The 15193-nt window shown below is 39.2% G+C and overlaps 1 protein-coding gene across 2 annotated transcripts in view; it reads left to right on the top strand.

The window, feature by feature from the left end:
• Positions 1–225: 225 nt before the first annotated feature.
• The window catches only part of LOC111870212 (N-alpha-acetyltransferase 25, NatB auxiliary subunit), a 35589-nt gene continuing 20621 nt past the window's right edge, over positions 226–15193 (top strand). For both annotated transcript variants that reach the window (XR_004513621.1, XM_023862315.2), the window contains exons 1-8: positions 226–518; positions 701–786; positions 914–1052; positions 1239–1570; positions 5941–6095; positions 7205–7500; positions 12538–12707; positions 14109–14272. Coding sequence is in view for 1 of the 2 variants with exons in the window: in XM_023862315.2 (XP_023718083.1) it covers positions 458–518; positions 701–786; positions 914–1052; positions 1239–1570; positions 5941–6095; positions 7205–7500; positions 12538–12707; positions 14109–14272 (1403 nt within the window). In the remaining variant the exon portion in view is untranslated. The remainder of the gene's footprint in view (positions 519–700; positions 787–913; positions 1053–1238; positions 1571–5940; positions 6096–7204; positions 7501–12537; positions 12708–14108; positions 14273–15193) is intronic.

The following is a 15193-nucleotide window of genomic DNA, read 5'->3' as shown; positions in this document are numbered from 1 at the left end:
TGCATATTCTGCAATGTCTGAGCTTATAATATAGCGCAATATAGACCGATATAAACCAATATAGACAAAACCCGAACGCCCTGTACCCCCTGTACCATCCCACAACACAAACGGTTTGTTTAGAGAATTTCTCACAGAGTACAGCACAAATCCATTATATGCTGCTATCTACTGACATAGTTAGTAACAACTTAACTTTTCTAAACTGAGAGAATGAATCATCTGGTTTTTGCACGTTGATGTACTTTATCGTTTTAAGTGGGGTTTATTTACCTATTGAACTGAATATAAATTTCACATATTTGTAATTAAAACACTTTCCTGAAAATTGTGCTCATTTATTGTGACTGTAATGTAAACAGGCAATTCAAACTATTCAAATTTCCTGGTACTTTTAGCAGACGATTTTGCGATTCTTCCTCCGTCTTGCGTACAAGAACAGCATTTGTTGTCAAATATGGCTTCCAAGGTGGATGTGGATAGCAGTGTTGGTGAGCGAAGACTTCGTCCAATATATGGTAAGGATGCGATATAAGAGGTAGACATATGTTCGTACGCAACGATTTGAGAGTAAATAAGTTTCTGTGACTCTGGGTAGGGTAGCATAAGGAAATTTATATGCCATAATATGCATGTTGGTTTTGCATGAATAGACTGTAGACGTTTGTATTGTTCATTAATTATAACTTTATTCGTTTAGACTGGCTTGACAATGGTAATAATAAGAAGGCTCTGCAGGAAGCTGAGAAAGTCCTTAAGAAGCAGCCGAATTTCCAGTGTGCAAAGGTATACAAAATGACATCAGCAGTTTCGTTTGTAGTTTTAGGCATTGCTTTGTAGTTACCTGTAATTCACCTTATATGTAATATTTTGAATTAGCTCTCGGGGCCATTATGAGTAATTTTGTTGGTAGGTCCTCAAGGCTCTTGCACTACTGCGTCTTGGAAAGGAGGATGAATGTATCCAGCTTCTTGATGCTGTCAGAGCTGAAGTACCATGTGATGACTCTACGTTGCAAGCGATGACTATATGTTATCGAGAGATACACAATCGTATGCCAGCAATTTTTTTTTTGAATGAACATGATTCTATATGTGTAATGTACCTCTTCTGGGGAGAATAACTCATTTCCATTGAATCTGCTTATGAATTTTGACCCAAAGAATATAAAGATCATATGATATCAGTTCCAAATGTTAGTTTCTTCTGGTACCTTTCAAATATTGTTTGTTTTTCAGCTGAGCGGATATGTGAGATATATGAGGCAGCCACAAAGAAAGATCCAACCAATGAAGAGCTTCTGACTCATTTGTTTATGTCATATGTTCGTGTGGCTGATTACAAGAAACAACAGCAAGCTGCAATGGCACTGTACAAGCTCAAACCGAAGAACCCTTATTACTTTTGGGCTGTGATGAGTGTTGTAATGCAGGCATATAAAGCTGACGAGAAGCTGGCCAAAAGTGTTGTACTTCCTCTTGCCGAGAGAATGGTAAAGAAGTTTGTGAGTGAGGGGAAGATTGAAGCGGAGCAAGAAGTGCAGCTTTATCTTATGATTCTGGAGATGCAGGTCTGATGATTTGGTCAAATGCAGGGAGTTTGTCTGAGAGCCTGCTACAGATTGTTTGGCTGTTTCAGCAGAAGAGACACATTTCTTGCTTTAACTTTTCTTGCGAGTGTTCAGACCAGTGCACGTGATCATCATATAAGCCAGAAAATCACAAGCAAGACCCTCCCAGCACAACAGATGCTGGAAATCCTCCTTGTTGTTATGCACACATTCCTTGCGCCACTGTGTTCATAGTTACATGTTGAAGTTATTTTTTTGGAAACAGCAGACTTGAATCTTGAAACCTGACTTTTTAAACCCGGTCTTCTCTGCAAGGCATTGAGGGTTGAAGGGAATGTTCAAGCCTAGCAATTATTTCATCCAGTTTCCCTTCAGTGAGCACTAGGCCCTTTGATTTGTTTTTTTTTTTTTTTTTTTAATATTAGTTGAGTATGTTTAAATTTATTTAGAATTATGTGAATTTTTCCTTATAACTGTATCGTCCTGAAATTTATGTCAGAACCTTTTCCTTGCTTTCTGTCTGAGTATCGTACATGAATACTTGTTTCAGTGTGTAACCTTCACATTACGTTTTGACATTCAATGTTTGATATGATAACAGGGGCTTGGGAATTTGGTTTACAGGCTTGCAACATGTAAGCTGGCTTCACAGTAGCTGTTTAGAGATTCACTGGGCCAATAGAGATCTCTGTAAGAGGCTGTGGAGGACCATAGGATTGTGAGAGGTCAAGGCTCCCACATTTTCTAGATAGTTGGCTCACAGATAATGGTGAGGTCAGCCATATGTGCTGGCCACTCTTTACCCCCAGGAAGATTCCTGGTACTCACTTCAAAGGCTGAGTTGACCCCAGGGCCATAGTGCGGCTGGAAGGATTAGGTCAGTTGAAAAATCTAATGACCTCATTGGGAATTGAGCCTGCAACCTTCATGCTTGTAGCAGAGTGCCTCAACCAACTATGCTACTGTGTAACCTTTGACTGGGGCAATACTGAAGATAAATTGCAGTGTGTGTAGGCTGTTGGCCCGATGACTACTCCACAGATCTGAATGTGCACAGCTTAAGTCGATGTTAGTAGTGTGTGCCTTGCCCCCAGGCAGGCCAAATAATTTGTTCCAGGATCTCAGATAATCTCCCTCTAGTATTAAGCATTGTGTAATTTATTTATGAGTGTTAGGATAATATCACATCAAAGTACGGTGGAACCTCGCTTAACGAGCATAATTCAATCCAGAATCTTAATCGTAATGCGAAACACTCGTTAAGCAAAACAATTTTTCCCATATAAATTAATGTAAAATATGATAATGCATTTTATGCCGAAGAAAATACTAAAAAAAATTTATGTTTAACGTTTATTCAAAGAAAATTATATATACATTGTTAAGGAGCGTGAATCATCTTCATCTGTTCTTCTATGCGGAATGAACCAACCTGGAATGCGAATTCGATTTGCAGGAAACAGAAAAAAATCGAAATAATTAGTTTATTATTTATGATACACATCTAATTATTTTTTTACTAGAAAGCTGTTTAGAGACATTTGTTTTTGCTGATGCTTCAAGATTTGGTGAAAATGAGACACAGCATTATCATTAAATAAATTTGTAGCGCGCATAGCCACTACCTTATTATAGTGATGCTTCTCAGTGTACGATGCAACAGTTTCCCATGCTTTCAGCATTTCTCTTATTGAGCCAGAAGATTGTTGCTTTGCTGTTACCTCCTCCTCCTCCTCTGACAAACTGTCCTCCACAACTTCTTGCTGTGAAACACAATGCAACTTCGTAAGCTCTTCGGTCGTCAGCTCTTGGCTGTGCTCTTCCACTAGCTCATCAATATCATTGTTATCCACCTCCAGCCCCGTGATATTGGCCAAAGACACAATCTTGTTGACTACAGGCTCCACAGGTACTATCTCAAACCCCTCAAAGTCACATTCGACAACGCTCTCCGGCCGAAGCTTCTTTCAAGCGGAAGTGATGGTTCTCTTGGTAACCCCTTCCCACCCCTTTTCGATCATCTTGAGGCAGACAACGATGTGGAAGTGATATTTCCAAAACTCTCTGAGAGTGAGATTGGTCCCTTCAATCACCTCAAAACAACGCTCGAAGAGTGCTTTAGTGTACAGCTTCTTAAAGTTAGAAATAACCTGCTGGTCCATAGGCTGGAGTAACGGAGTGGTGTTGGAAGGCAGAAACTGGATCTTGATGAATTTAAATTCTTCAAGGTCATCTTGTATGTCTGGAGGATGGGCAGGAGCGTTGTCCATAACAAGCAAGACATGGAGTAGCAGATTCATCTCAAGCAAGTATTTTTTTACAGAAGGACCAAACACTTCATTGATCCAATCAGTAAAGAGGTCATGTGTCACCCAAGCCTTGTTGTAGGACCTCCACATCACATTTAGCCTGCTCTTCTGGACTTTACACTTCTTGAAGGCATGTGGAGTTTCTGAATAGTAAACAAGCAGTGGTTTAATTTTCAAATCGCTGCTTGCATTGGCACAAAATAGCAGCGTGAGACGGTCTTTCATTGGCTTATGGCCAGACAATGCTTTATCCTCTGCTGTTATATAGGTTCGCTTCGGCATCTTTTTCTAGAAGAGACCTGTCTTGTCACAATTAAAAACCCGTTGCGGCAGGTAACCTTCAGAATCTACGAGCTTCTTGAAGTCGCCAATGAAGTTCTTTTCTGCCTTTGTGTCGGAGCTTGCTGCTTCACCGTGCCTTACAACGCTGTGGATGGCAGTTCTTCTCTTAAACTTCTAGAACCACCCATGGCTTCCCTTAAATGCATCTCCTTCGGCCGTTGATGATCCCGGTGTCTTCTTAACGAGGTTGGCGAAAATCACTTTCGCCTTCTCACAAATGATGTTCTCGTTAATAGTGTCACCTTGCAATTGCTTTTCGTTTATCCACATAAGGAGCAACCTTTCAACATCATCGAGAATACATAACCGTTGCATAGATATTCTTGTCCCTTTGAAGCATCTGTCTCCTTAATCTTGTCCTTGTTATTGAGGATAGTGCAAATCGTTGATGTAGACTGATTGTATGTGCGTGCTAGAGCAGCCATGCTCACACCTCGTTCTCACTTTTCAGTGATTACGTTTCATTTCTACGGTTATTTTTATTCATTTATGGCTGTCTTTTTGTGGCTTTTTCTTCGGGGACATTTTGCAAGGGTTATAACTTTGCCTCCAAAAAATCACAAATAATATGTCTGAACACAAGTTTGGAAAAATGTGTCATCACAAGCGACACTAAGATGCTAGCGGAACGAGTGCTAAACACAGACTGATATAGCAAGCGCACAATCCGGGACTTCCCCTCTCGTCACTCGTTATGTGAAACGTCACTCATTAAGCGAGTCATTTTTTTACAGTTTGTTTTGCTTGTTATGCGAATTACTTGTTATGAGGGGTGCTCGTTAACTGAGGTTCCACTGTATTTGCTGATTGTGTGCACATTTCCATTTCCCTTTGCATATGAATCTTTAGCTCTATCTGTTCCTGTTCCTTAATATTATGTTCATTGATGCAGTTGTAGGATGAATTCAGTAGCTATTGTGACAGTTACTGAATCTGGTTTAATATACTTTACTGTACACATTTTTCAGGCTGTGTTAGCTTAGCTTAATTTAGTTTAAATGTCTTTAGATTGACTAGTGGTATGTGCATACATACTGAACGATAAGTACTTTTTGTGTAAGTTGCATAATATGTGTAAGTTTTTAGGTTTTCACGGCGATGACAATGAAGAAAGTTGTCTTCTGGGTTTAGGCACCGTGTATTCTCCACTGCTCCCATTGGTCCGTTCTCCCTAACCACCCCACTGCCTACTTCGTATATAAGCAGCACCTTCCACATCCTATCACCACAGCTACTGCTCTCCGCAGCTATTGAACTGCTCTGAAGATGGAGGCGCTACGTTCCTCCGAAACGTCGGCCAAAACGAAGAATACACGGTGCCTAAACCCAGAAGACAACTTTCTTCATTGCATAATATGTGTTTCATAATTTTCAACCAAACTGGCAATAGTTTCATCATTTGTGCTGTGTAGTGGGGACTAGCTAATTTTATAGTTTGTGGATAACAAAGTAGAATCATCTGATGAACTTCCAGAGTGAAAGGTCTTTTATTAATGTTTCTTTATGTGTGTATGTTGTTAAAACACTTATTGATGTGTGAGAAGTCCAGTTTTGTTTATTTAAACTAAAATTTACCTGTATTTTTAAAGTAATTATTAAGAAGGAGATATTAAATATTATTTCATTGAGTTATGTTTGGAGATATGTAAAGGTGAAAATATTCTTAGAGAAATTCAGGGAAACCATTTTTCTTCATCATCATTTGTTTTCATTTTCCAGGGTAAATTTGAGGAGGCATTACAAGTTGTCGAAGGACCACTGGGCGAAAAGCTTATATCATATGTGTTTGTTCCATTGAAGAGAGCTGGCCTACTTATGAAGTTGGGAAGGTGGCGGGACTCTAATATCCTGTACAAATTGCTCCTACGAGAAGAGTAAGTGCTTTGTAAACTTGAGGGAGGCATTATGTAGGAGATGACATATGTAAAATTTGAAGCTTTGAGGGCAGTAAAAATTGACAATGTGCTTTTCTGGGTTGTAGCACCATGTAGTCTGGTATCAGCATTTTGGAGGAACATTCTGTCTGTATCTTAGGGTGGAAGAGTAATCGAAGCAAAAATCCAGCAAGAAAGTAGAGGCTACTTCATGCTGGTTTCTTGCTTGTCTTATTCTTTATCCTTGAAGATGAAGGTGAGTGATAGTTGACTTTCAATAGACTGCATAGTGTTATATCCCAGAAAATAGAACTCTGTCACCACCATTGTGATAACCTCAAATCCTATTTATTGCTGTATATTGCATTATTATATCCTTCACAACTTCACTGCCCAAGCCTACTACCACTGTTATACATAAACATGTTCGGTTCGGTAAGTAGATACGTATTGCCCAGTATTCGAGCGATTGTCCACGAGCGGCATTCATTCGATCGGTATAGTTGGCTTGCCGAGTAAAACCATGGCGTTTGTTTTCTGTTTTAAAACCTCAAGTCAAATAAGGTATTGCCATTCTCTAAACTTATAACCATTTCATGTATACAGACCATTTATGCTTTTAATGTGATGTTTCAGAAGTTAGATTAGGCCATAAATATACACTGTAAGTAAATATATATTGTTCAGTTTAGCACTTCGTAGAAATATAAACCCTTAAGTCCAGTAAAGGATTGTGATACCATTAACTTGCAGCCCTTTCATATGTGAAGAATGGTAGAGGGTTTTTGCTTCCAGTATGAAATTCGAGTTCAGATTTGGACATAAACATGCCCTATAAGTAAATATGTGTATGTTCTTACGAGTTGTGTAAAGAGTATGCAAAGGTGAAAGTTAATCTGCCCCTATTTTTAAATGCTTCATGCTGTGGTTTTACTATTCCCAGGGAAAATGCTCCTTCTTTGCATGTGGTGGTCAGTTCTGGACTGCTAGTGCCAGTCCATGTTCATGCATTTGTCAGTTGTGACTGAGAATGACCTCTGAATACTACCCTGAAGTCACTGTGCAAGAGAAAAGAGCTTTATTTAAACTTTCATTCCATTATGTTGCAGTATGGATCGCTGGTCTTATTATATGGGCTACTTCACATCTGCTCTAGCATTGCTTGATTCGGGCCAAGATGATTCAGCTAAGGTGACAGATCCAGTGACACCGTCTGATAGTGACAGGAGCATCGATGCAAGGTGGCAGGTTGCAGACAGTACACTTGAAATGTGCAAGGACTTTCTGTCCCTTGTCCTATCAGAAAATGAGGCTCTCTCTAGACGGTTGCGTGGACCATATCTTGCGTATCTAGAATTCTACAGAAGACTGCATGAAAGAGGGGAAAATCCAGAAGAACTTCTTGGTATATCATTGTTTTTCTTTCCTATACATACAGGGTGTCCCAGGAGAAATGTGCCAAACTTTGGGAGGGTGTTCCTTATGTTAAAGTATGCCGATATAACCCAAAACACCTATGTCCAAAGTTGAACGGCTACGGAGATAATGGCCCGAGAAAAGTGTGGTCTTCTGGCGGGTCCACGCACTATACCTGTCAGCTGAGACGTCTTATCTATTTTTGTCCTTGAGTGTGGTGATTCACACTAGCCGTAAGCTCCCTTCACTATACGTTGCGGGCGCGTTTTGAATGGGTGGTAGGTTAATTGAGCGGAGTTGCTGAAATGCCTTTTGTCTTTTCAAACGTGGAATATTGTGATATTCATTTGTGTGTGGATTTTGTGGTGGCAATGCACGTGCTGCTGTTGAAGAATACCAAAGGCGTTTTCACGATTGAAAGATTACATGTCGAAGTGTATTTACGCGAATTCACCAGACATTGCGTGATACTGGTTCTCTTCTGAGTGTTTCTGTGTACTCTGAAAGGGAGGATGTACGAATCATAAACACACGAGAGAACGTTCTTGAGATGGTTCAGAGAAGTCCGCGTCTGTCCACTCGTAGAGGCCTCTCGCATCGGCGTATCACGTATGCAGCTGTGGCGAACTTTACATGATGAAGAGTTGTATCCTTACCATGATCAAAGGGTACAACATCTGGAACCAGGCGACCATGTCAGCGTATTGATTTGTGCCACTGGATAAAAAGCTCATCCCGAAATGTTAAACGTCATTTTATTCAGTGATGAGGCGTCTTTTACCCGGGACGGTGTAAATAATTTACGAAATGTGCATACGTGGTCCCATAATAATCCACATGAGAAAATGGAAACAAAATTCAAAAAGAGATTTTCCGTGAATGTATGTTTAGTACAGTTATGTAGTTGGATTATACCAGAATGCGCAGCCAGCCATGTTACGTCAGCGCTTGCCAGTCATGTGTCATGTATAGCGCTTGGAAACCTAAGACAATTATGACATGGTGAGCAAGTATTTTGTACTTCAGTTTTATGGCTTCATGTTACTCACGCGTTAGTTTGATGTTACGTACATTATTAACATTACAGAAACCACATATTCCTGCCAGTTTTAATATGTATTTTGTAATCAACAAGTGTGTAACACCGGTCAAAGTTTCACACTTCTCTGGCCATTATCTCCGTAACCGTTCAACTTTGGACATAGGTGTTTTGGGTTATATCGGCATACTTTAACATAAGGAACACCCTCCCAAAGTTTGGCACATTCCTCCTGGGACACTCTGTATATATATAAATGTTCACTAATTTAGTCATAGATGAATTCAACCTATTCTACAATTTTATGCCACTTTTTTTTTTTTTTTTTGCTGTAGGGCATATGAAGACTGCCTCTGTGGTCAAGTGCTCACAGTTCCTGGCTACAGATCCAGATCACAGTTCCTGGCTACAGATCCAGATGTCCGGGTTCGATTCCCGGCACTACCAGATTTTCTGAGAAGTAGTGGGTCTGGAATGGGGTGCACTTGGCATCGTGAGGATGATTGAGGAGCAATTTCAAGGAAATACTGTCTCCGGTCTAGAAAACCGAAATTGAAATGTGGGTGATACATATGTCATCTGGCCACCTTGGAATGGATGACTTATGAAGTGTCAACATTGTGTAAACAACATATATATGAACATCAAGTTCACCATGGAAATAAAAACAAACAGCTTGCTACTGTTTCTGGACACTTTGGTGACCAAAGAAGTGGGTGTTTCACTAGGACATTTAGTATAGTGACAGGCTATGGGCTAGAAAACCAAGGGGTCGGAGTTTGAGTCCCGGTAGGATCAAGAATTCTCTTTTCTCCATGTCCAGACTGGCTCTGGGGTGCACCCAACCTCCAATACAATGGGTACTGGGGCTCTTTCCCTGGGGGTAAATCGGCCGGGTCGTGAAGCTGACCGCTCACCTACAATTAGTGCCAAGGTCAAGAAAATATGAAATGTGGCATTAATAAAAACATTCATGCAGAACAATACAGTGACACAGACTAACAGAGCTCTGCTTCAGAAATAGAAGGAAATGATGCAGATAACTGACTGGTGTCATCACTTTACTGTTCCACCAGTCTGTGTCATATAAGATAAGCAGGTTGCTAGGAAAGTTTAACACAAAGATAGTCCACATCAGGGCTACGAAAAGTGTACACATGTTAAGCTCAGTGAAAGGTGACTTGAAACTGAAAGTCTCAGGGCTCTACAGCCTTACATATGAATGTGGAGAAGTGTATATAGGGCAGCCAGGTTTATCCATAGAAATCAGGCACAGGGAACATGTTTGGCATCTACATTTGTGTCAGCCAGACAAGTCTGCAGCTATGTTAGGTGGGTCCCATGTCTGGCCTGTAGACAACGAACAACATCCAGAGTTTTGTATAATTAATTGGTCATGTTAAAGACTGCCACAGTGGTCTAGTAATTGGCATACATATTTAGTATTCAAAGAACTCAGTGTTTCATTCAAATTGCTGACACTAATATTGTAAATAAAAACAATAATGAGTAATGTCGGTTTTATGACTAGGGCCTCGATCTTTATGCGCTAAAAACACTTAAAATGTGCACTAAAACACTTAAAATATCTGCTAAAAAGCGGGAAAATATGCACCAAAAATAAAACACTATGCACATAAGAAAGAGGTCACTTTAATCAGACTCACCTATTTACATGTATCATTCACTGCAGAAAGTAGCATCACAATAGGCAACTAGAAATTTTTCAATGTTTTCTGGAGACAAACTATGTCTATTTTCCGTCAAAATGAATTTGTAGGCTGAGAATGATTTTCTATATCAACTGATGTGATTGGACAGTATTTATACACTGGTGGCGAAGGTTCGGAACATTCATCTGGCCAAGATGCCCTAATTCCACTGAAGTACTGACCAACTGACTGAATCTTTTTTAGTCCTGGGTTCGAATTCAACACCATTTCTAACTTGTGTTTAATCTTCTCTCCAATTTCGACTGGAGCGGAATTCAGTGAACAGGTTGCTTTCTGAACGAGTTCAAGTGCACCACAAGATTCTAAGCTCTCAATGGCTTTTGAAACTGTATAAAAATATACATGGATAAAATTTACATCTTGATAAACAGTATCACTTCCAGACACCACTTTTGCTTCACGGACACATGCATACTCATCTTCAAGTTTTGTAACCACTTCTTTTACTTGATTGAAATTCTCCTGATAAAATGAAACTGCAGATAACCATGTCCCCACCTAGTTAGAACAGGTTCAGGTGGCAGAGGAACCTAAGGTAGGCAATCTTTGTAGAACTGGACATGAGCTGGTGCTTTCAGAAACATTTCTAATCATTAACACCTGGAAACCATGCGCGTATTTTTCTGCAATACGGTGTAATCCGTGTGCTAAACAGGTTATGTGTATAAGATTTGGATAAAATACTTGTAAGGCCCCTGCTGCTTTCAGCATTTAGGAAGCCCCATCTGTGAGTAATACAAGCACCTTACAACAATTATTCTCAAATTCAGATGGCCATAGCAGTCGCAGAGAGTCATTTACAAATCTTGCTATTGTGCTATGGTTGGTTTTCTCTAGTACTTTGAAAGCAAGAAGATGGGGTTTGCTGGGTTCGTCTGGATGTAGCTTACCAACTACAAAATTTGCTATGTATCGGCCACATAAATCGGTTGTTCCAGCCACCAATATCCAGACACAGTTCCCTCTGATGTCAGAATGGATTGACTCCAGAGTAGATTCATATAGCAAAGGTAGATAATTTTTTCTGAGAGTTGATTCATCTGGGATTTTTTGAATTACACAGTATTTCTCCAGAAATGATAGCAGAACTGGATTGATTAATCTATGCCATGGAATGTTGCTGCATATTAAAGCCTTACAAAGATCAGCTGAAAATGTATTAACAGAGGACATGGGTTTGACCTGTGTAAGAAGTAGTTGTTGTGGTGTGCTGTTCTTCTTCCCCTTCTTTGCTGTAATATGTGCAGTCGTTCTTGATTGTTGTTCAACTTGAAATTTCTTTTCACATTTTACTTCCTTTGTGCAAACTTCACAGTACACGATGACACCATCTGTTGAATAGTCACTATTACCAAACACACCCATTTTTTAAATATCTACTGCTGAACTTTTCTTTAGGCATTTTCAGTACACAAACACTTCTTTGATGCAGATTATTAAAGAAAAGAGTAACACGTTAACTGAAGAGACTTCTCTCAAGACCAACCCTCTGATGCTACTGTCTGCTGTGGTGTTCAAAGGAATGCAGGAAAATTCCACCCCCTCCCTTTCGAAATAGCCAAGCTACCTGCTTGTATTGTTAAGTGGTAAAAGTGCCGTTACTCAGAGAGTTGAGAGTAACAACTGGCAAGGGATGTCCAAAACACAAGCAAAACCAATTTTGTTAGAGAATAATGAAATTATCCTTAATTTCAAACATATATGCAGAAATATGCTCTTACGTTTAGAATGTGCAATAACGACCAAAAACCCTCGAAATATGCATTTACATGTGCGCATATGCATTTTCAGAAATCCTGGGCCCAATTGATGACACAGTTTGCCTTAGGAGTAGAGCCAACTTCCAAACTGTATATGAGCCACCTCAGACAATGAAGAATGCCCAACACAATTGCAGAGTAAAGAATCAATCACTATTCCAAACTTTAAAGAGAATCATTATTTGTAACTTGTTTCTTCCTCAGATTAAGAGCCTATGATATATCAATATTTATTTTTTTTGAAAATAGTTGGGTTGATAATTTTTCACTGAACATTAAGAAGCATTTCTCTTCTCTCTAGTAGAGAATCTCAAGAGGTTTCTCTGTGTTTATAGAACTAAATGTGATTGTAGTATTTGTGTCTGTTGATAGCTAATAAAATGTCAGAATGTCAGAAATATGGGTTTGGAATCTGTTATTAAACAAGTGGACATAGCTGGCATTCAAATCAGGTATTATTAAGTGTTTGTTAACATAATATGTTGTTTGTGCAGGTGATATTGTAGAGCTGTTTATGAGATATTTCCGTAATTTTGGAGACAAGCCATGCTGCGTGTCAGATCTGAAAATGTTTTTACCATTGTTATCTAATAATCGTGCCAAAGACTTCATACAGAAAGTAAATGAAACTGTTGGACTCAGAGTTGGAGAACTCCCATCATCGGTATGTTTACAAGAAAAATTTTTAATTTAAATTAAGTTAATTTATTCTTATATTCAAGTAGATCCAATTACAGGGTGAGAAGAATGTGCGCTTTGATAAAAAATAGTTCCTACTCTTTGGGATTGAATCTGAAACAAGTATCTCAGTATGCTGTATAGTTTGGTTTAAAGTCTTTAACCGTATTGCATGGAATCAAATTTACTTTCAATTTAATTTTTCTTTTTGATAAGACTTAAATGCTTAAGTTACTGCAATGTTTTAGTCCCTTGTGAAGCAACAAGTATGTTAGGATTAGAACAAATAAAAACCAAATAAAAGCTACTGCTTTCTGCATTCACAAGCCATTCACCTTCTCTGAAGATGGAGGCGATACGTTCCTCCGAAACGTCAGCCAAAATGAAGAATACACGGCGCCAAAACCCAGAAGGCGACTTTCTTCAAATAAAAACCATGTTTATTTCTTGATTGTGTTAATCTATATGGACCTGGCTGGGAGATCATTCAACTACTCCTACCAGCTGGCTGTTTTGATTAAAGAGGCAAATTTTTGCAGGTATAATTCTGTGTTGTCTTGAAATATTGATATGTTGATGAATTTATTTTGTACCTGTTGACTAAATTGTTATTTAGTATATTGTAAAAATAATGTAACATGATAGTAATTAGACACAGAGTTCAGATTGTGAATGAGATTTATTGGTCATTGAATTGTCTTATTTATGTACACATTATACAAATGCACACTATCATGTCATAATCCATTACATCACTCTTGCTTGTAGGCTCTGTTGTCGCAGATATGCTAAGTTTAGGGCTTTGATAACAGGGACTCTCCCTAATGTGTCAGGTTTTGTGTATTGCTTTGTATTGGCTTGTTGAGGGCTGATTTTAAAGTGCCTCCTGTGACTGTTGGGTGGCACATCTTCATTGCCATGGAAGCAAGTTACAACAGGCCACTGTGTAGCAATGGATGCCTCTATGACAGTTCTAGGATTGTAGGATTCTGTATTTTTAGGCGTTATGTTGCAATAAAATTCCAACTTTGACATGAGGTATGAGTACATGTGCCAAGACCAATTTTATCAAAATTTTCTGGCTGCGGGACTGAATATGGTAACTCAGAAATGTGGATGCAACAAGTGCTGAAAAATAACTCCCCTCCCCCCTTCCCCCCCAAAGAATAGGGACATTTTTTAAACTTTTTAAGATTATACTATATGATTCAATTTTCTGAGATTGAAGGAGTTAATGATGATTTGTCATTTACACTAAATGTGACTTTCATGTTGTTCAGGAAGTGTGTGTGTGTGATGTAGCAATAGACCAAGTTGTGTGGTTTGTGTCAGCTCTAGAAACACAGTTTGTCAGAATAGGAATATATTGTTTATTGTGATTTGACAGGTCAAACAAATGCAGGAACACATTAGCAGTTTTCAGTTGAGCCGTTGTGTTGGCTGTCATGTGGACCTCAGCATGGCAGACAAACTAGCAATGGCATCATCACTCCTTCAGTACTATGACCATGGACACAGCTTTAATAGAGACATACTGCACACAGAATTTGCGTGAGTTTGAGAAACATACATTAAAACATCTACATGTGTAATTCAGGAAATGAAAATTGTTGTTATGCAGTTAACATTTAGCCTTAAGATAAAGGCAGTGTTCTCACCCGGCCTAAGCACTGTGCTATGCATGCTTGTAGGGGGACTGACAGTAAAACTCCACAGTGCTTAACCTTAGCACCTCTTGAATTTGAGTCAGAAACATTACTGCTAGAGCCAGTTTGATTGATTTCTATGACTTTTTGTTTGAGTTAAATACATTATGCTTCTGTCTTATTTCTTCATTTCTTTTTAATCTACTTTCCTAAAGTGGGTTCATGCAATCACCTTCATGTCTGTATGTCCTCCCCCCTATCACTGCTAGGCAACTGGGCCTCCTCTTGGATGAGAGGAGGGATCAGCCTTTCATTGTAATCATTATAGCTGAGCAGAACAGCAGACCTCTTCCTGTCTCTCAGATGGAGACTGAATATTGTGTGTTTTGAACATCTACCTAGTACGTTGGGGCAGACCAAAGAGAGAACACTAAGTTCAGCACCCAAAAGAATGTGAGCAGAGCAATGGATTGAAGAGAGAACCCTGTCTGTAACAGGCAAAATACAAGGGAGATAGCCATTGCTAGACAGCGGCAGTAGACACATTACTGCCATTGCTGGGCAATGCCCTCTATATTATTGTGTATCCATAGACAAGTCCAAATGTTTTTTTAGCTTACTTCGCTTATTACAAAAATTAAAAGTAGGCTTCTCAGATCACCTTGTTCTGTATCTGTGTATGTATGCCTCCATTGTTGCTAGGCAGCATATTTGGTAAACATTTTCCTACAGCAGTGAATACACATGCAACAATAGAATTGTTTGGGCATGTCATTTTCTGTGCAGTGCATGTTATATCAAAGTAAAGTAGGCAATTAGTTCTTCC

This window comes from Cryptotermes secundus, unplaced genomic scaffold (genome assembly GCF_002891405.2).
Source record: "Cryptotermes secundus unplaced genomic scaffold, Csec_1.0 scaffold1314, whole genome shotgun sequence".
Taxonomy (NCBI): Eukaryota; Metazoa; Arthropoda; class Insecta; order Blattodea; family Kalotermitidae; genus Cryptotermes; species Cryptotermes secundus.
This window is presented reverse-complemented; position numbering and strand designations above follow the sequence as displayed.